The following is a 22,546-nucleotide window of genomic DNA, read 5'->3' as shown; positions in this document are numbered from 1 at the left end:
TCAGACCGATGAGCTTTGTAAAAATCGACGCGTTTCAAAAAGGTGGGGCATAGAGGAGAAACAATAATGTACAGTATGTAGAAAATAATGTGTTTTTTTAACTTTAAACCGCATAAACACATTTCATTACACCAAATACACAAAATAATGTTCTTTTTAGCAGCATCATATGACCCCTTTAAGTTCAAAGTATACTTTGTGTACACTAGGGTATGCATAGTGCACATGACTTAAATATCATCATCAGTATGGTACATGCGGTCAGGAAAATCAGGCTACATGCATACTATGCGCACATGCGCCTTGAACTTTTTTGGCGCTAATTTGTCCACATTGTTGAAAAAGAAATGGGAGAGATAAAACAACAACAAACTTTTGTTTGGCTACCTTCATATTTACATCAGTTTAAGGTTGTCAGCAGAGTTATCTACACAGCTCCAAATCCATTTGTCCTGTTGTTGGAAGTAACGCAAGCGTGATGAGCAAGTCAGAAATAAAACTTCATCTCCAGAGCTGAGAGTCACTTCACAAGCTTTTCATTTGAGGAAAAATACCACCAAATACACAATGAAACTCAAAGATCTTGATGATAAACCACCAAAATTAAAGTTTGATTTAACTTGAAGAAATTACAACACATATATATTACTATTATAATAAATGTGCCTGTCAAAGTAATGATAATAATAATAATATTTTTAAGGAATATCCTACAACCAAAATATATTTTAATTATGTTTAAATCTATACATCCATTTTATAATTTGTTTCAATTTATGTTTGTGTTTACACAGACAAAATACAAATGATTTGCTGTAAATAATTGTTAAATTATATTGTTTCCATTTTGATTACATATTAGAAGGTTGTTTGAAGTTTTATGAATTCATGTCAATAGACACAGTATTAGATGATTAATTTGTATTAAATCATAAAACACACAATCCAGAAAAAACTAAATGGGAAAACAAAATATAGAAAAAAATAATGCTGAAAATAAATAAATAAATAACTTCACAGGAAAATGTATTTTTACATGAATTTTTTTTAGTCATTAATAAAAACCCATTAATAACAAAAGTAAATTTTTGTCACATGATGCAGAGTTTTATCTGTATGTGGTTGCCAACAATGGCACTTGCGGCAGATAATTATGAATCATTACCAGAAAATACTGGTTGTACTTTTGTTGAGAAGTCAGTCCACATTTTTAACAGTTAACTGACGTCATCCATGCTGACTCAATGTTCACAACTTAAAGCCTTTTCCATGAAGCCTGGCAGATCTTATTCCCTTTACGCATGGTTTAGAAAGTGAAAGTGCAAGATGTGTGCTTTGGGCTTAAAAAGTGCAGTAGCAAAAACAAAACGGTTATGAAAATTCACAAGTACAGAACATGGACACTACGGTGAAGTATATAACGCCTGTGCCACCAAAAAGTGCAAGTAAAGTGCCATTATTCAGATAAACAGATAGTCTCACCCAAACACACCATTTGTTGACCCAGTGCAGGGCTCCAGACTCATTCTTCCCACTGGTCGCTCTTTTGCGACTTACTTTCTCAGTTGGTCGCACGAGCACATCATTTGGTCTCTTTTATTTATTTTTTTGCGCTACAACGTGGTATAAATCAATGCATGCTGATTAACTTTTATCATAGTTTATAGTTATATGGAAACGAAAGTGGTGAACATTCAACTTCTTCATTTTTTGTCAGTAGTAGTATTTGTGATTTGAATTTTGTGAGTGGAAGTTCCTCTTTTGCTATGTTATAAGCCGGGCTTTGGATGCTTTCACTTTCATGAATTTGCGATCTTGTCACGTTTTAAAGAAAAGATAATTGTCTGTTTTGCTTACATACATCTACACACCTTTCACTTTTTAAGACTAAAACAAAATATGGATTCCTTGTTATTCTTAATTAAAACGCACAACAATAATAAAACAATGACAAACTAGCTTACAAAACGTTTATGAACAAAAATGAATAAGATGAGGCATGGCATAGGCTACACCACATGCTGTATTATATACCGACTACTAAATTACAGAACGTTTAACCAACACTGAGGAATCAAATAAAAAAATAAATAAAAGAGAGCCTCCATAGCATAGTGTGAGGTAAACAGCAAAGATAAGTTTTTAAAAATGAAAACAAATAGAAAAGTAACCACCCCCCCAGTGCGGTTTTCAAACTATTAGAGAATTTGCATGTAAAAATAGAGAGGCGATAATGATTTGAATAACTAGTGTCATCTTTAGTTAAGTGTTCAAGGCTAGAGTAGTATGATCGTGTATATGTGTGATGGTAAAGGTTTTGCAAGTGTTTTTTTTTTGTTTTGTTTTTTGGTCCAGGTCTGTTAATTAAATACATTAAAAATTAAATACATTAAAAATTTAGTTCATACAATGAAAATACACCCCTTCTATCTTGTTTTTAATTTCCAAATTATTTATTTATTTTTTTTTTTGCACTGTCAAAAATCTGCTACAAGTTTCCTGAAATCATAATCAATTAAAAAAAAAGATGGAATTCTTGCAATGAAAATACACCCCTTCTATCTTGTTTTTAATTTCCAAATTATTTATTTATTTTATTTTTTTGCACTGTCAAAAATCTGCTACAAGTTTCCTGAAATCATAATCAATTAAAAAGAAAAATTTAAGTAGCTTGGCATAATCCTCTATTACTTATGACAAAATAATATTACAACCAATGCTTCACTGCTTATTAATATTTGAATAACTTTTTGCCTCACGTGGTACATCCATCATACAGAAACATGCTGAAAAAAATTAAATAAAAATAGCTTACAAAAGCATTCACAAGAAAATGTATTTTTACATGACATTTTTTTTTTTTAGTCATTAATCAATAATTATGCATCATTACCAGAAAATACTGGTTGTACTTTTGTTGAGAAGTCACCCTTTACGCATGGTTTAGAAAGTGCAAGATGCGTAATCTTGTGTGTTCAGTCTAGTTGGCATAATTGTTCCTGACAGTGCCCCTTCATTCCCTTGTTTTATTAGCTTCTCTCCATCCACAGGCTAACGAGATGCCCAAACTGACGGAGCAGCTGGCCGGACCGCTGCGACAGATGCAGGTACTATGTTCAGGAGGGAAGACTTAGTCAGCCACCCTGAAATTCTTCACATTACAGGCACACTATCACACGCACTGTTTACCAAATAACACTTAAACTCCCGCCTCTGTTTGCATTCACGGATTAAGCAGATAGGTCAGTCTGATCCTCCAAAGACGTGGTTTGGAACAGTTTGACCGTGTTTTAACTATGTGTGAAGTGTTTGTGTGTGGGCACGTGTAGGTAGTTTGATGACCTCATTTCACAGCTTCAGTTGCCGTGACGGTAAACTGTTCACAGTTAGACCAAACCACTACTAAACAAGCATAAAACAGTCCCTCCAGGATTTCGCTGGACTTTTTTCTGATTTTTGCGGCCTAAAATGACTGATTTTGCTGCGGCTTTTCTCAAAATTTGCAGTGATATTTGCGGCATCTCTTATTGTTTTGCAGTTAAAATATACCACAGACAACATTCTTCTAACATTATGACTCTTCTGACTTCGAGAACCATTGTAGGGCTCCAGACTAACAGTTGAGGACACCAGCACCAGTGCCATTAAGTTCTACAGAAGGTGGCACCAGCACCTGGACAGTAAAGCACTCACCCTAATCGCACATGTACATCTCGGAGATGTCTATTTGGTGTCTGCATTTACATATGCAAGATGTATTTTTTAGAGTGTTTGCTCATCTGCAATACGTCTCTAAGACGTTTATCAGATTACACAGCAGATGTTTCCCAGATCTTTAGCAGACGTCTTACAGATGTACTTGTGCTGTCTGGGTAGTTGAGATGCAGATCAAATTAACTTTTATTACGGTCATTCATAATGACTAAATATAATTTAATAAATACAAAAATATATATATTAGGGAGTGGATATGGCTAATAAGCCTATAAGTACTTCTCTGCAGCCATCTACTAGTAATTTAATGTATTTTTTATTTTTAAATAAGTGTTTGCTTTGCTACATTATGAAACTTTTAGTTTTGTAAATGGGGGCAACCTATGAAGGATGAACAAATAACGTCATCACATTTAATATAACTTTCAAATTCGGTAAAACTTAAAGTGCTGGGGAAAGTTGTGTGAAGCATTTAAAAACACTCGATAACATTAGACCATTTCTGCCACAAGTTGTTCCTGTAGTTTTACTATGTTAAATCCATGGTGAATGGTGGTGATTTGTGTTTACTGAACAATGTTTTTCCTGGTTTCCACATCAGTGGCATTTATTCTGATATCTGTAGCATTAAAGGCACAATATGTAATTTTCGCCGCTAGAGGCGCGGCTTCCGGTCGTGCGTATGTGGGGAAAAAATCAGCGCTGTTTTATCATACTAGATACGTTTGAAAGTTCTGTTATTATGCTACTCTGTGCGGTCGTCACCGGTCTATTAAAACGCACAACATATTAAAGCGTCTTTGGTGTTTCCATGTTTTCGGTTCTGGAAATCGAGGGGTTATGACGTCATTGGCAGGCAACACAATGACACTATAGACACGGTCCGTGTCACTAGTTAAAATTGCTTATTTCTCTGGATTTAAACATTCTTCGAAACATTTGGGATAATGTAAGTACACAAGCAAAATATATAACACCGTGTTGCGATGACGTCACGGGACGCATCTAAGCCAAGCGGCAACCTCTCTCGTGAAACCAACACGGAAGTGACTAAAACTGCAATTCATCGACTGGCCGCAAGAGGCTGGCTCCAAAAGGGAGTCAGTCCCATAGACTCCCCATGTTAAAATGTCCAACTTTACAGCAGAAAAAAAAGTTTACAGCCTGGTACAAAAAGTGGTTTTGGTCTATATAGCTAATTTTGCCCTTCATGACAACTGTGAGGGGGGTGAATTTTTTTATAACTCATCCGTTTAAATTATATTAAGCCTTAAAGTTCTGCATAATTAAGGGCGTGGCCACTTGAGTGACAGGTGGATTGCCGCTGCTGTCACTGGCGTTGAGCTAGGTGGGCGTGGTTTCAGCAACCAGCTCCCGCATCTTTGCCCATTTTCGATCATCCGGGAGTGACGCGCTGCCAAGATGGCGACAGCCGGCTCCACCCACTTTAGGCTTCAAAAACGCTCTTCGGAAACCTACGGGTGACGTCACAGACACTACGTCCATGTTTTTATACAGTCTATGGTCTAAGCCCAAAATCTGCGGAAAATCTGCAGCAATTACGAAACTTTGCGAAAATAGCGGAGTTTGCTTGATTTTGCCATAAATTCAGCAATCGCAGAATCCTGGAGGGACTGATAAAACTAAGAAGAAATAGTCTACTTAAAAATTTTAATTGTCCTTTTTTTGAGCCTGTGGAGCACAAAAGGAGATATTTTGCAGAATGTTCAAGCTGCTCTTTTCCTTATCTTGTTCCCCATAAGTCTTCTGAATCCATGTGTTCTCTGAGAAATGTCACCTTCATAAGCTCTCAAAGCATCTAGAATCTTTTCTTAACTGATCCCGTATCGTCACGAATGACTCACGCTCTGCTGTGGTTGTAGGAATGTGCCAAGCGTATTGCTAAGGTGTCTGCAGAGGCCAAGCTGGAAGTGGATGAGGACACTTACCTGAACCAGTTCCGCCCGCACCTGATGGATGTGGTCTACACCTGGGCCAATGGCTCCTCGTTTTCTCAGATATGCAAAATGACAGACGTTTTTGAAGGTACTAGTTCTCTCGCAATAAATGTCATATCTCGCAACAAATTGATGTATCAGATATTTATATTTTTATGTTTTAATTGAAGCCACTTTGTAAATATTGCTGTGATTTTTAAGGCACTTTTCAGTTGGCCAGTTGTTTCTTAGACCATCGGTTTCAGTAAATCACTTCTCATGAGTGTTTATGTAGCAAGATATTTATTAAATATTGTTATATTGGTACATAGACTTGCATTTTTTTTTTGTTCATTTTGTGAAAAATATGCCTATGTATGTAACACTTTTTTTTGTTGCTTTATTTATTTTACATTTTAAAGATTTTGAATCTGCAATCTAATAGTGGTTGTTTGGTCCATGTTATGGCTCCTCTGGGGAGGGAAAAAAATGACATTTAATGCACTTGCTTAGATAGATGGATGGATGGATGATTGATTACCTAAATCCCGACAATGGTATGGAGTCAATATAATGCCACATATATATGCAAAATAATAGTTTTGCAAAAGAAAATAAAGTTTTGCAAAAGAAAAAGTTTTGCAAACGAAAATAAAATCGTTTGCAAAACTTTATTTTCTTTTGCAAAACTTTATTATTTTGCATATATATGTGGCATTATATTGACTCCATACAATGGCTTATATTTAATTCTACTATAAAAAGACTATTTTCATATCATTCCTGTTTCCCAGAAATGACCAAATGTAATTAGTTTGTGAAACTATTAGGAATCAGTGATGATGTATTTGGTCCTGACTTCATAAGTGCAGCATGGGGCCTATTGTGAAATAAAAGGATTTAAAATGTATTTTCAGCACATCTTCTCCCAGAAGCCTCTGCTCTGAGATTTGGCCTTGGCCGCAGCATGACGTGTGTTTTGAAACGCAGATTTCATGTCTTGTCAAGAAAATCCCCCATTTGTCTGCACTCCAGCTCCTGAGTGAGATTTTGGCTGCGTTCATGTGCATTAGCAAACAGCAAAGCACTTGTAGTGATAAATTGCAGTGAGGGAGAGATGTCATATGAAAAATGGATAAGTTCCCCTATTCTCTTTCTCTCATCCCCTTTCGCCTAATACTGAATTGGTCTCCGTAGAGATCTTAGAACGTCATGCCAGCAAAACCCCATGTGCCAAGAAAAGTTTCATAAACATCACTAATACAACTGGACATTGAAACTAAGAGTTACAAGCACTGAACATGACCATATGTGGTTGTTAGGTAGTAAGTGCGAGGAGGACTAACTAACTCTCTCTCTCTTTCTCAGGCAGTATTATCCGCTGCATGCGCAGATTGGAGGAGCTCTTGAGGCAGATGTGCCAGGCAGCCAAGGCCATTGGAAACACAGAGCTGGAGAATAAGTTTGCCACGGGTAGGACATGCTCTAGACTCGTGGTGTGACTCATTCAGCTCAATAGAGCCACGTGCAAAGAGTATCCAGTTTATTGTGGGCAGCTTTGGGGGAAGTCGTGGCCTAATGGTTAGAGAGTCGGACTTGTAACCCAAAGGTTGCGGGTTCGAGTCTCGTACCGGCAGGGATTGTAGGTGGGGGGAGTAAATGTACAGCGCTCTCTCCCACCTTCAATACCACGACTGAGGTGCCCTTGAGCAAGGCACCGAACCCCCAACTGCTCCCCAGGCGCCGCAGCATAAATGGCTGCCCACTGCTCCGGGTGTGTGTTCACGGTGTGTGTGTGTTCACTGCTGTGTGTGTGCACTTTGGATGGGATAAATGCAGAGCACTAATTCCTAGTATGGGTCACCATACTTGGCCACATGTCACTTCACCACTTTGAGCACTTGACTGGTAAACAGTCTTGGAAAGATTTAATTATTGATCACATTCTGAGAACCTGTGGATGTGAGACATAAGGTAACAAACAAATCCACAATCCAGTGTCTCAATATCTCAATCTCATTACTGTGGTTCTGTATTTCGACTCATTAATTATTTAATTTACAGTGCAACAGTTTAGTTTTTTCCCTTTAAAACCTAGTGAGCTGCCTTCTAAGGGCAGAAAGTAGTATGTGGTCTGAATGATTGCGTTTTTCATTAATGTTGCTATAACAGACCTCCGTACTCAAGGGGGTGCTATAGTTCCGTTCAAATGTCTGTTCCATCAAATCAGATGTGGTGTTATTCAAGTAACTAGCTACAAAATGTGCGTTTCGACTAAATTGTTCATAATTACCACACAGGGGGAAAACCATAGAGTTTACATTTGTCTCATTCCATCGTATACTTGTTACATTACGACTTGCCAGCTGACACTTTTTGTAATGAAACAACGCATGAAAAAAAAGCTTGTGAATCTAGAAGCATCAGCATTCATGCATTTCCACACAGTACGCATCCTGCACGAAAGCTCCTCACGTGAAGCACATGGGAGACTCTTTAGCATGTTGCTAAGCTAATAACATGTTTTAATAAGCATAAAAATACATTGATCAAAACTGATTCCAATCGACTTTGTTGTTGGTATGCTGCTAATCTAATTGCACAGTATTCGATTAGCTAACAAACACACACAAATCGATTCTGATAGAGATGGATGTTAGCATTTTGCTAAGCTACTTATACAGCATTTCATTAGCTAACAAATACTTGGGTCAAAATGGATTCCAGTAGAGTTGAATGTTAGCATGCTGCTAAGCTAATTACACAGTATTTGATTTGCTAACAAATGGACAGGTTAAAATTGAATCCAATACAGTTGGATGTTAGCATTTTGCTAATTATGCAGTATTAGATTACCTAACAGTTAATGAGGTATCATAACTTAGGGAACGGCCTTTGTGCTGTCTAGCTAGGCAGCACACTAGATTTTGGAACACAGCTTTGAGGTTGACAGGGTTTTGTTTTACAACTCAAACACATTTTCTTGTTTTTCACAGGTATAACGAAGATTAAGAGGGATATCGTGTTTGCTGCTAGTCTTTACCTGTGAATCTGTGTTTGCTATTGTTTAGTTTTTTTTTTGTTCATTTTGCATCGAAACACTGAAGGACAGAATTTAAATGAAACATAGTTGTTTTATTTGTTTGTCAACGAGCATAATGTGTTTTTGTTTCCATCATAAAAGCGCAACATTTTGTACATAGTTTTAACAATTTTAATAAAAATTAAAAAAAAGTCTATGGCGATTTTTATTTTTTAATACAGATAAAAAAAGTTTTTTCTTTTGTGGCATAATAGAGGTACACTTATATTAGTTTTTGGAGATACAGAGGAAGCTGTGGTAGCAGCAGAAGCAGTCCAGCCAAGGCAGCGTGGGACAGCATCCATAGAGAGAGCCCCAGAAAGAGGCATCTGGAGAACAAAAGCAAGGTTACATTCACAGGTTTCCACCGCAGTGGTCTGCCCTCGTAGTGGGTGCACGCTGAAACCCCTTCCCATCGACAGAGGCTCGTGATAGTTTAGTTTGGGTTTTCAGAATGATTTCCATTCGTAGGCGTCTCTTGTAAGGTGGTGTGTAGGATCTCTGCCTCTCTCTGTGGTTCAACTTTCTTTTTGAAGAAATCCGACACGCAGAAAACCTGTAGGGTGTGAGAGGAGGTGATATATTGGAGGTTTATAGTCACAGGGGCTGGCCTGAAATGTCAGTGTTTTTCATATTTAGCAACTTTATTGCTTATACTGTACAACAGAAAGTATGTCACTCAAACCCCTACTTATTACTTTTGTGGAACATAAACAAATGTGCATTAAAAGGGACTGGGGCTGATGGGAGGGGGAAAATCCAGAAATTTGTCACTGATCTTGTTTTTGGTGTAAATGAAATTTTAGACTTTAGCTGAAGAATTTCAGACTGACAATTATTTTTCCATTTAAATCATTCTCTAAATTTAAAACGTTCTGTTCACAATTCTGTTGAGTGCTGTTAACAAACTTAAAATATTTTGTTTTATTTAAATAACGCTAAAATATAAATTAAATTAAAGTTAAATGGAGAAAAGTACCAATGATTAAAACTGAAATTAAAAAATAAATGGAATTCTTAAAATGAAAAACAAACTTACTGAAATTGTAAGCTAATGTAAAATATGAATGAATACCAGTGTTAGTTTAGTATCATTTGATATACTATTAGTTTGACTAAGATTTTAATATTTTGTTTTTGTATTAAAATTATAAAATTGTGTTTTTTTTTAAGTGTCTGTCTATAGATAAAGTTCTTGTTACTTTTTATTTCAATTTTAGTACTTCAGGTTAATGTTAAAGAAAATAGGAAATGATGCCATGCTGAAATAAACATGAACTGAAATAACTTTTGCACTTACAAAATATTATTTTAATTTTAGTTCTAAAGGTAATCCTGATGAACACTATATAGTTAAAATAATACTGATTCTATAATTCCATGAACACCAGACAGTCATATGGGTTTGGAATGCCAAGTAATTGACTTATTTTTGGGTGAAATTCCTTTAAATTAGCAGAATTCACTGACTTTCTGCAAGCATACATGATCTGTGTGCTGTTGAATGCATAACTCACCACTAGTAAAGCCACGACGGCTCCTTGTACAAGTCCTGTGAGTACATCACTCCAGTGGTGTTTATAGTCTGAGACACGGGACAGTCCTGTATAGATGGAGGCGGCGATCAGGAAGAACTGGAGCATGGGGCGAAGGAGCCGTGCCCATTCAGCTTGCATTCTTGCTTGAAGATAAAGCTTTGAGAAAGGAAAAGCCTGTTCAAACTCATTGTATGTGAGAGGTTTCAAATATGCTGCCTGCTGAACTCGTACCGCACATGTGACTCAGCTGATGATCTCCCTAACACACGGTCGTGTTGACTTCAGTACACTGTGATTGTGTCTACAGTGTTTTCATGTTATTACAGATCCCCTGCTACCTAATTCTTCCTGTTTACGAAGTGGCTCGTTTTTCCATGTTATCTCATGCCTGAGGAAATGCACCAAAAATTCTGGCTTGATGCGTCAAAGCCGCCACAGGCAACCGCTCCACATTCCCAACAATGTAGAGACTTCCTTTTAAAGCAACCAACTGAAGTTAATTGAGTTGACACTCTGCTGGGTGTCATCATGCTATCACCTTACAGGTCTTGTTGTCAAAATCATTACCCATTTAAAGGTTTGATGGAGTGACCCGAGTAGAAGGATAGTTTGCAACAAGGAATCAATGTGGGCAAAACAAGCTCTGTTTAACTTCCACTACATGTTAGACGTGTGCTTGTGCAACAGTATGAAATCCTAAAATCAAAGCTGTCATTTGTTTTGAATCTCTGTAAACACAAAGAATTACTTTGGCAAGCTGATGGGAAGAAATCCTAACACTCAACTCCATGCTAGGCAAAGATTCCCAGAAATAATTGGGAGTCCCTAAAAATACCCCCTCTAAAAGCACACAAACTCAAGAATCATTACTAGGTTATATTTATCTGGTTAATGTTTGTACTCTTATCTGAATTGAACAGTTTATTTCAGAATCAGGAATCAAATAATTTTGATAGGATAGCAGTTAAAAAAATTAAATAAAATCAGTGTTTGAGTTTTGCTGAACACTGACTCCGTCTGCGTTTATTTCAGGGTCCAAATGTGCTGTGAACTTTAGCCACATGTCCTTAAAGCTTGTGCCCTCATGATAAGATTATGGTAGGTTGTGTTTGCTAACAAGGCTGTAATGGAGAAGTTCAGCAGAATGACATAAGTCTTCTTAAGATTACTCTGCTGCTGAGTCAATATACCGCAGAGTGACAGATAATAGGCATTTTCCAATGGAGAAATCAACGAAGTAAAATGTATAAATCTACAGACATTTATCCCATTTCCTTATCACTTAAAAACATTGATGGTATTCACCAGACCAGTGTGCTTCCGGTGTGTTATTAGTTTATGTAATGCTGATTGTAGTTAACTTTGTTAACTGATTATTCAAGAACATCAGTACTGTATACAGTACAAAAATACCTTAAATACTTAAGAACAAATTGTGAATCAAAGGGATAGTTCACCTCAAAATGAAGTGTCTTATTTGCTCGCCCTCATGACTCCTTTTTCTACAGTATAACAGAAGAATCAGTTCTTCAAAACATCAGCTGTTTGTTCATAAACTAAAAGTCAATAAGGTCCAAAACAACATTGGTCCCCACTGACTTTCAATGTATGAAAATAAATTTTTACAGCGAAAAAGTAATTCAGACAGGTTTGGAACGACATGAGGGTAAGTAATGCTGCATTCACGTGCTATCAGAAATGTCCTATTTCCCACTTATGAAGTTGTGATTATGAGCTTGTCGTATTCAAGTACTTTAATATCGGAAAGAATAAAATTTAGCATCCCATTGGTTGACTATCATAAACATTCACCGTGCTATACATGCAGTTTGCTTACAATTCTGGAATTTCTGTCAAATACGTGTTTATTTCACTGCTTATAAAACATACAATATGCTTCGAATGATCGTTCATATCTAGCCAATAAATACTACTTTAGCAACAAGACAAAGGGATTTAGTTGTTGTGAGAACAGCATTGACAGCAGCAATGGTTGTCCCCTCCACCATGTTTAAAGATTATGACCCGCCCAACTCGGAAACTCTGGTATCAAAATTATTTCAGAATTTCCCAGTAGTAAATACGACTTGAGAGGCATTCACATCTAATTTCCGATTAGGAAACTGGTATTTACGATAATTCCGATAGCATGTGAAAGCAGCATAAATGACAAAAGAATATTGTATTTCAGTTGGGCTATCCCCTTGGGGTAAAGCATAAATAAATGACACTTACTGCCAGGAACAGCATACAGTACATGGAGAATGACGAGTGTCCCGAGTAGAATGAGAGTCTGCAACAAAAACAATCAAAGAATCAATGTGGGCAACACAGAAGGGCTGCTTAATTACTTACTACATGCAGACATGTATTTATGCAACACTATGAAGCCTTTACTTAAAGCTGACATTTGTTTTGCAAATCTGTAAACAAACTAAGAATTACTTGGACAAATTGGCATGATGGAATCCTAACACTGAACCCCATGCTAGGCAAAGATTTGCATTGTCCCATTTGGTCCCACAAAACATTCCCTTTAAAAAGAACAAACACGCACCCTTTTCCTGATGATAAAGGCATGCTCGGGGGAGACGCGTGCTGACCGATGGGGGTCGGGGCAGGGGAAGCGCGGAAAGCGTCAGAGAGGGAGGGTGGTCTGGCTATCCGGCAGGCTTTTGTGTGTTCCTGTTTACTTAAGCTTAGGCCACTTGTTGACTAGGAGCATCCGCCTAGTGGCTGACGCCAAATAAAACTTGAATCATTCAAGCAGCACAACTGCCATACACTCAACCACTGCAAACATGCTCCTTTCATATCAATCTACTTAAAAGCAGAGTTTAACAAGATCTAGGCAGTGTGCTAATTAAAATGAGGACTAGATCTTTATGTTCTTGTTTGCTGATTGAATTACAGACCCAGTCATGAGACAAGAGACAAAGCAGAGCTAAAGCGAATTATCTGTGCGGTGGAGAAGCTAAAATAAAGCACTACAGACCATATTCTGAGTGTGCCTAAACTCCATGTGGATAAAGTTCAACGAAAGGGCAACACTGATTCAAAGAACTGAAGACCTACTTCTGATGTTTAAATAATTTATGACTGGACTGTTTGAACTAGACCTGGATGACTCTCTCACCCTTTAACAAGCAAATACACTTGCTTGCCTATCAACAAGACTCCATTTTCCTGAGGAGAACACTTGTGTGAAAGGTGATCTGGGTTATTCTGGGCTCAGACCCTCAACTGCTCTTTATTTGTTCTATAAATGGCATCATCTCCTAGGCAAACACTAGACCACCACTAAAGAGGTGCTCTTCCGAGAGAGAGAGAGACGGGAACCACACCCATGTTAAACGAGAGCATTCTGAGAGGGCCTGGGATACTGCTGGCCTTGAGTCTGGCCCAAGAACCCAAACAGAAAGCCTGTGTGCTCTGAAACGGCTAACTGCAAGATTAGAGACCACTACTGCGTGTGAACCACAGCTTGCCACCAAGAGCTTGGGTGGTCAACGGTGTGGACAACTGATCCAAAAAGGGTTCACATTGGAAGAAGCCTTCATTTCCATTTTAATTAGCGAGTTTCTTCTCAATGCCAGATATAAAGTACTTATGGCACACTTTAGGTCACAATAGAACTGGTTCTGCTACTTGGACACTTTCCTGTAAATCACTAGATCCACACCTCATTTCCATATGAGATCCACCTATCCGAAAAGGTTCCGAAGCAAAGTTATTTCGAGGGACAAGCTTGTCTAATAATGAATGCAGAGGCAGGCTAAATTGGGTAGGAAGTTTCCAGGATGGAACCACATTAAAGAACAAAGTTGAGGGATTCCTACTTCCCACCCCAAGGAAAAAACCTTTCTTGCAACTCTTCCATCCATCCAGAGCAGGACACCCAGTAGTGCAGGGGTGTCCAATTCTTGGTTTAGGGGTGGAGATGGGTAGGTTTAGGGATCAGGGTGTGGAGACGGGTAGGTATAGGGGTGGAGATGGGTAGGTTTAGGGGCAGAGATGGGTAGGTTTAGGGGCAGAGATGGGTAGGTTTAGGGATCAGGGGTTGGAGACGGGTAGGTTTAGGGATATGGAATTTGGGAGGAGTTGGATCTGGACCCAACCTTGCCCCCTGGATCTTGTGTTCTGCAGTGAGGACCATCTCTGAGTTAGGGCTAGAGCTAAACTCTGCAGGACAGTGGCTCTCCAGAAGCTAGTTTGGACACCCCTGTGTTAAGGTAAAGAGTAGCAACTAGTGACCTATAAGGGAGTTTTACCTACCTTCCCTCATTGACCTTGGCTGGATCCCCAGTGCAGATGAAGTCCTCAATGTAAGCCCCTCCTGTGCAGTTGTTCTGCGTCCAGTCCGGTTTGCACACATCCAGGAAGTGTGGCCGCAGCCGGCCGATGGAGTACTTGGCAATGTCAGTGAGTGATTGGCTCATGGCGGCACCAAACAAGAAGGTGCCAATGGCCTTATAGACACAGGCCACATAACTGTTACAGAAAGACTTTGATTTGATGCGGTTTAGATAGACTGAAAGGCACTCCCCTATGATCATCTGTGATGGAAGAGGAAGCAAAGGAGCATTACTTTTCTTTTTCCTGGTAAGATGTTCAAAACATTTTTTACAGCCAGTCATGTGTTTGTGATATGAAAATATTTGAGGACTGTTACTGAATCTAATAAGGATGTCCACAAGTACAAGAATAAAATCAAGATCAAACAGTAGAAGCACTTGACAATGCAGCCATCACAAGTATTTCCCTGAAATGCCTCTAACATCACAGTTACCCATGTTTGCATTACCTGCTTTATAGGGTATCCCTAATGGCCTTAATCAGAGTATACACCATATTTTGACATTAACTACAGTTCATTCCACAAGTCGTAAGATCCCTGGTTCATGTCTAGTTTTCACAAGCCATGTTTGACTTTGATTTCTTTTCCTTCTGATGTTTTTTTTTTAAATCTCATAATGTATGTGTCTACACTGACTATGATCTAGTGACTACTTCTCTCTCTCAATGATCAATTATAGAGCTTGAGTAATATATATTAAAATGATACAATTCTTCCTTTTTCTTTTGCTTTACTAAAATATGCAAGTTGGAATGCATAAAATGCTGCAGTTTTAAAATATACATTTGCAGTAACCTAAATCAAGCATTTTAATAACATTTAGGCAGAGGTATATGTGCTTTGAGCTCACATGGGTGACTGTGAGGTTATATTGATGTGTATGTCTGTGTATATATATATAGGAAATGTTATCCATAATGGGGTAAGCTCATTTTAAACATTTTAAATGAAATGATGTTTCTAAAACTCTTGAAAGGATAGTGCTGAATTGTAGATGCTATCACACAAGATAAAAAGCCTGCATTAAAGAAACAGTTATGAGATGTAACCACAGAGAGAGACTCCTACTCTAGTCTAAACATCTCACCACAAGACTGTCTGTAGTATATGGGCTTTTATGAGAAAATATATATGTGGGTAGAAGACCAGAAGACATTGTTTCCGCTCCATTGGTTGGCGTTGTCTCTTAAAAGGTCTGTTACAAGAGTTGACTGCTGTTCAAATCAGTTAAAATACTGCTAAAATTTTCATTTTTAAGGAATAGTTCACCCCCCCCCAAAAAATCGTTTACATTTTTAACTTCCATGTCATTTCAATGCATTTGACTTCTTTTCTTTTAAGGAACACAATTTGAGAAATTTTCAAGAATGTCTGTTAATCTTTTCCAACACTAAAAGCACATAGAAACTGGCAAGACTCAAAAAGTACCATAAAAGTAGTCCATATGACTATATTCCAAGATTTAAATTTGCGCATAAATTAACAACTTCTCATTACAAATGTGTCCAGCAGTTGGAATATGTGGAAGTTCAAAAGAAATTTGACAGTAATGACAGTATGAAATTTCTTCAAGGCACCTCCTTTTGTGTTTAACAGAAGAAAGTATATCATACAGGTCTGGAACAGCATAAAGGTGAGTAAATAATGACAGATCGTTCAGATTTGAGTGAACTATCCCTTTAAACATCTATCTACAGCAGGGGTGTCCAAACTCAGTCCTGGAGGGCCGGTGTCCAGAAGAGTTTAGCTCCAACCCCAATTAAACACACCTGAACCAGCTAATCAAGCTCTTACTAGGCATACTAGAAACTTACAGGCAGGCGTTTTGAGGCAAGTTGGAGCTAAACTCTGCAGGACACCAGCTCTCTAGGACCGAGTTTGGGCACCCCTGATCTACAGGACCGCATCTCGTGGTTAGATCTCAAAGTCCTATTTCTCAAGCTGGCATGAGAACAGACGTACTGACCAGAGAAGCATGCTACAAATATAGGCATAATGAGAGAAGGAAAGAGATACAGGAAGGGGGTGAGAGCTGCTAGTGTAACAAACAGATGGGGACTTACAGTAAGCACAGTTATAGGAATCATTACTCCTCCTAATAACTGATAAGAAATGGTGTCTTCTTTATATGGGTAGTTGATAGAGTCATCATTACAGAAAAATCCTCGTTTGAATGATTTTTGTTGTATTGTGAGTATTGCAAATGGGAGTCCAACTAGCAAAAAAAGCAGTGAGAGAAAAAAAAAAAAGCAGGTTAACGAAGTGTCTCATACCCTATTCTCCCAAATTCAAGAAAAGGTTGTTCTCTGGGAGGTGCTCATACAGAAAGAAAAGCTGTGAGATAGGCAGACATTCAATCTTCTTTAACACGTAATGAACAAAGGGTTAGCAAGTAGGTGGTGTGGCAGCTGTGGCTGAATTTTGCTAAAAGTTACACTTTGTTTAAGTAATGTATAGGATATTCTTGTTAAAGTACTTTTTTTTTTTTTCATTCTCCAGTGTTTTGTAGTCGACATGGGAAGTGGAACTTGTCAAAGCTCAAATGATTCAATGGCACGCTCTGATGACGAGTAGATCTTGTCAAAACGATGACTAACAGTACAACTGCATATTTAAATATAGCAAATGGTGTGAAATCCTTTTTTCCCCTGTCTTTCAAGCCCTGTTCACAACTGACAACGATTTTATTGCTCAAGGTTGCTGACACGGTTTTCCATAATTTTTTCCATCTGGTTTTGTGTCATTTTATTATATCACTGTCTCTGCCAATCATATAGAACACTGTAAACACTCACAGTAACATTAACTTTTCAGGAAACTCCATTGGTAGACGCCACATTTGCTGAACACACCCATACTGGATAGTCAACTCATCGATTTTGGTCAGTGTGAACAAGGCTTTATAGTTTCTAAAAAAATGCATTTCCCATGTTTTTTTCACACCATTTTGTTATAAAAGAGCTATTGAATGCTGCTCCACCACAGTTAGAAACATTAAAGTGGCAATATAAACATCACAAAGGTGCAGGGAGGGTAACTGTTGTAAGACGCCACCAGCAAAAACTTTACAAGCCTGTTGGGGACAAGAAGGTTACTCAAGCGTGGCAGCAAAGCATGTGGTAGGGATTAAGACATTTACCCAACATGCAGTGAATATGGTCTGCTGAAATGTTTGTGTGTGTGTGTAAAGTCCATGAACCGCTCAATCTGCTAAGAGCTAATATCAGCCATGTGGATCAAAGCAGGAGGTTACCCAGCGCCAACCGAAGTCTCCTTAAATGACACCGTATCTTCTCTCTATCTCCAGTGAAAGCTGCATTGTCATGGTCTGTGATGTGCTGGCTGAATGTATGGGATTTCAGAGTCTTCAGGAACACTAGTGTAATGTTAACGCCGCACGGATCGGTTGTTTCGATCATCACTTGCACGATGCCTGGACCGGACAGGCAAGTGGAAGCTAAGGGTTGCTTACATAGAGGTCAAACCCAAATTTTGCACTATGGGAAGTTTGAGGTTTTGTCAGGCCTGAGAGTATGCCATCTGTGCTCCAGAAGATATCAACTATCCACTCTTATCACATTCCAGATGGATCACAATATACTAGATACGCCTTCCATCAGGTCTAGATTGATTTTTTTGCCGAAGTTTGTGTTAAAACAGTTTTGATACAAATATTTATGCAATTAACTATGCCAATAAGCAAGCCGCCTGAACATCAGTACTTGAGATGTGACCAAACAGTGACCCTTCCTAAATATATTCAGGACGTTTCTGTGGTTTAGTTGGTAAACCCAATAATCCTCTCATGATGAAAACCACAAACTCTGCCCAATTTGCAGTTGCTTCTAAAAAAAAAAGCAGCAGGAGCAGATTGAAGGAGGGTGCGTTTAAATACATTCCCAGCCCGAAATACCTCAAATCTGAGCTAATCTAAAACAGCTATTAAGGGAATTTCTTGTACTTGGTGGACATCCTTGCCGAAGAAGTTAATGAAAAGCAACATGCCCAGAGAATCCCTACACAAAGGAACAAAAACACTGCCTGGGTGCAACAGAGCTGCCCAAATGTTTCTATCCCGACACTGTGTCTACATCAAACAGATGCAGTGCATCACCATCTGCACAACTAGATTGTAGTCTATAATGGAAGCGTCTTGTCACATTTTCAGTCGGAGGGATGGTTTCTATTTTTGGCATGCTACAGAGCTATATATGTGTGTGTGTGTGTGTGTGTGTGTGTGTGTGTATTAGTGGTTCAACGGATCATATAGCAGCATCGGATCTTTTTCGGATCCAAAATATAAAAATATATAAAATATATATTTTATATCAATGTAACTTTAATTAATTAATTTGACTTAGTTAATTTGTGTTTTGAGAATTAACAAAGGTCTTATGTGTTTGGAACAACATTAGGGTGTGTAAGCGATGACAATTGTAATTTTTGGGTGTACTATCCCTCGGGCGACAGTGGTCTCTTCCAGTGTAGACAATGTTAGACGGTCTAATGTAATCCCAGATGAAGTGACTTCAACAGCTGCTTTCAATCCACCTAATAAAGCTCTATTGAAATTGCATTTTGCACCTGTTCAGTGCTCAGGAGTCATGTTGAAACAGCTGTTCTTCTCTGTTTATTTGTCTGTTTGTTTGTTCATTCAGAATGAAGGGCCACTTCCTGTGACTGCAACAGTCCATTAAACTCTCAAGATGAATTGCCAAATATCCTTTAAAACAAGCTTGAGCGCACTACAGACTTGTGAGGGAAGACGCTGGGCATGTCTTGTGTGGATGCTATCTAGGATTACTTACACTACTTATGGGAAGTGTGAAGCCCACTGTGTAGAGCACAGTGGAGGTGACTGTGCTGGTGTGGAAGGGATAGCTGATGCTCTCATCATTACAGAAAAAGCCCCGCTGATACGGTTTGATTTTACCCAGGTTAAACGCTGCAAGCGGGAGGCCAGCTGTAGGTGAAGAAGGGTTAACAACGGGTTAACAACTCGATAAAGGGTCTACCAACCAATCAAATGCAAGGGCTGATTTCCAATGTTGAAGAATGGCTGCTGCCACCTAAGAGATAAAAATTACATAACGGGTGGGTTTATAATGACAAAGCTTGTTCAGAAAGGACACCCGACAGGTGGTGCCATAGAATTAATTGTTACTTTAAAGTGACATATGTAAAGTGTACGGTGTCTGATGACAGTTTTACAAAGGGTCCATGACACGTGAGTGTCCGCGATAAAGAGAAGGAAAAATCTAGTTTAAAACGTGTCAAGTTCTTAGAAATGCACTCTTTGTTTTCATGTTGGTTTTATGTGGTTTTGAAAAACCCAGAAAAAGTTTAATGACTTAATCATCAGGTAAAATAATTTATAAATTATTAAAAATATATATAATAACATTAAAAGGTTATAAAAAATATTACAAAATATTGTAATCATTACTATGTAGTTTTTTTTTTTCAAATATTAAAAAGCAGTGAAGCGGTTGTTAAAATCTTTAAAAAAAAAAAAAGATTACTTGCTATTATAAGATTATGCTTTTTTTGTAAATTACGATATCAAAACAGTTGTCACTCTGAATTTTTTCTTCTTCATGCCACTCAAAAAATATCAAAATGAATTTTAATTCAAGAGGTGTCTTCAAGTCACTGTATTTCTGAATGATATTTTTAATGTATTTTTGAATTAACTAATAGATAGGACTAAAGAAATAAGCACCTTATCATCATCCATCTCCCCAAATCAAGGGCTAAATTAATCTATTAAATTAAGCTTTAAACACTTAATTATACTTATTGTCATCCTTTCTTAGTGCTCAAACCAGACACAATGCTTTTGTTACATACAGCCTTTTAAATTTTAGCTGACGCTAATGTGTCTTTATCCATCCCATATTGCACTAATGCAACCTGATGGTTTAAAGTCTAACGTGAGAGCTCGTATGTACAGGTGCATCTCAATAAATTAGAATGTCGTGGAAAAGTTCATTTATTTCAGTAATTCAACTCAAATTGTGAAACTCGTGTATTAAATAAATTCAATGCACACAGACTGAAGTAGTTTAAGTCTTTGGTTCTCACCAGACCTGAACCCCATAGAGAATCTATGGGGTATTGTCAAGAGGAAAATGAGAAACAAGAGACCAAAAAATGCAGATGAGCTGAAGGCCACTGTCAAAGAAACCTGGGCTTCCATACCACCTCAGCAGTGCCACAAACTGATCACCTCCATGCCACGCCGAATTGAGGCAGTAATTAAAGCAAAAGGAGCCCCTACCAAGTATTGAGTACATGTACAGTAAATTAACATACTTTCCAGAAGGCCAACAATTCACTAAAAATGTTTTTTTTATTGGTCTTATGAAGTATTCTAATTTGTTGAGATAGTGAATTGGTGGGTTTTTGTTAAATGTGAGCCAAAATCATCACAATTAAAAGAACCAAAGACTTAAACTACTTCAGTCTGTGTGCATTGAATTTATTTAATACACAAGTTTCACAATTTGAGTTGAATTACTGAAATAAATGAACTTTTCCATGACATTCTAATTTATTGAGATGCACCTGTAAACTTTGAATCCTCTATAGCCTCAGCCTATTGTTGCTGCTGTTGCAAAGCATTATGGAAAAACAACAAAAACCCTCATTCATAGAGCCTTAGGCTCTTCTCCCAGGAAAAGACTATGGGTCTGTTACTCATGCCGAGTGCATGTGACATACGCACACATATAGTTAAAGCTGGCTGCTCAAGCCTGAAAGAAGGAAGAGCTGGGCTGAGGAGATGCTGAATTGATCTTTGCTCTAATGAAGCCCCATTGTAATTCAAATGCCAAAACAAACACAATTAGTAAGGCCTTTTGGGTGCAAACCGTCAGTATACGGCTCTTCTCTTCTGTGTATTCTCATAGTTTGAGTTTAGGTGGTAACGGTGGTATGTAAATCTGCATTTGTGAATGAAAATCAAGGATGGCCTCGGTAAAACACAGAAAGGCACGTGACATGAGTATCTGCTTGACAGTCATGGTTGTGACCTACTTTTGAATATGAGAGAAATGACCAGCATGTGTGTTCAATTGTCGAAAATACTACTATACAAACTCCAGTTAGGATATTATACTTCATTACACTTAAAATGCTTCTAAAACGCTAAAATTCTGCTAAAATAATCATGTTGGCACATTTATCAAAGAACAAAAACAAGTAGCCATCATAAGAAAGTGACTCGGATGGTTACTTTGTGAAAGTCCAATCTGTTTGTTCCCTGTGTAAAAACATTAAAAACATTCCCCCAGTGCACGGAAAAATCCAAGATAAATACAGATCAAAACTTTCATCATAAGTGCTGTAGGACTGAGCAGGGATTATTGGGGAACAACTAGATTCAGAATATAATCGTTAATTACATTACAGGGTTCCCACATATTTTGACCAAATAATTTCCATGACTTCTTCAGTCATTTCTGATTATTTGGATAAGGATTCAAATAATAATAATAATAATAATAATAATAATAATTTCATAGGAATAAATAACATTATTATGCATTATAAAGGAGAGTGGGGCTAGTTGTCACATTGGGATATTTTCATAAATGTCCCAAGGAAGTTGTCACATGTATGTATTTTTGAATGTTACCTTTTAGATTTTTTACAGTCTGACAGGTTGCATTGTGACAACTTACCCCGTATAGTGACAACATGCCCCAACAGCAGAGAATGTTGTCACAGCAGGTGTGTTCAATGAATTGTATCTTTGTTCTAGACAATAATTCTGTAAACTAAGACTTTAATTTATGACATTATACAGAAAGACACATTTTAAATAAATAAATCATAAAAAAAATAGCTGGGTTAAAAACTGACAACTAGCCTCACGTACTACAGATATATATATATATATATATATATATATATA

At 37.8% G+C, this 22,546-nt stretch overlaps 2 protein-coding genes across 4 annotated transcripts in view; one reads left to right on the top strand and one right to left on the bottom strand.

Annotated features, from left to right (window-relative positions):
- The window catches only part of mtrex (Mtr4 exosome RNA helicase), a 38,680-nt gene extending 29,795 nt beyond the window's left edge, over window positions 1–8,885 (top strand). Inside the window, exons 24-27 of the mRNA XM_016481671.1 lie at window positions 3,051–3,107; window positions 5,598–5,760; window positions 7,020–7,124; window positions 8,648–8,885. Of these exons, the coding sequence (XP_016337157.1) occupies window positions 3,051–3,107; window positions 5,598–5,760; window positions 7,020–7,124; window positions 8,648–8,700 (378 nt within the window). The 3' untranslated portion in view covers window positions 8,701–8,885. The remainder of the gene's footprint in view (window positions 1–3,050; window positions 3,108–5,597; window positions 5,761–7,019; window positions 7,125–8,647) is intronic.
- Window positions 8,766–22,546, bottom strand: part of plpp1a (phospholipid phosphatase 1a) — a 14,889-nt gene continuing 1,108 nt past the window's right edge. The window contains exons 2-7 of one of the 3 annotated variants that reach the window (XM_016481667.1): window positions 19,648–19,697; window positions 16,692–16,843; window positions 14,547–14,827; window positions 12,507–12,564; window positions 10,251–10,427; window positions 8,766–9,289 (exon numbers count right to left, since the gene is read on the bottom strand). In XM_016481667.1, coding sequence (XP_016337153.1) covers window positions 9,170–9,289; window positions 10,251–10,427; window positions 12,507–12,564; window positions 14,547–14,827; window positions 16,692–16,843; window positions 19,648–19,697 — 838 coding nt within the window. In that variant the 3' untranslated portion in view covers window positions 8,766–9,169. Of the gene's footprint in view, window positions 9,290–10,250; window positions 10,428–12,506; window positions 12,565–14,546; window positions 14,828–16,691; window positions 16,844–19,436; window positions 19,592–19,647; window positions 19,698–22,546 lie in introns of all 3 variants that reach the window. The other 2 variants (XM_016481669.1, XM_016481668.1) reach the window with 2 other exon arrangements.

Source organism: Sinocyclocheilus anshuiensis, unplaced genomic scaffold (assembly GCF_001515605.1).
Source record: "Sinocyclocheilus anshuiensis isolate Anshui unplaced genomic scaffold, SAMN03320099.WGS_v1.1 scaffold914, whole genome shotgun sequence".
NCBI classification, from domain to species: Eukaryota; Metazoa; Chordata; class Actinopteri; order Cypriniformes; family Cyprinidae; genus Sinocyclocheilus; species Sinocyclocheilus anshuiensis.
The sequence above is the reverse complement of the archived record's forward strand: the minus strand, read 5'-3'. Positions and strand labels throughout refer to the sequence as shown.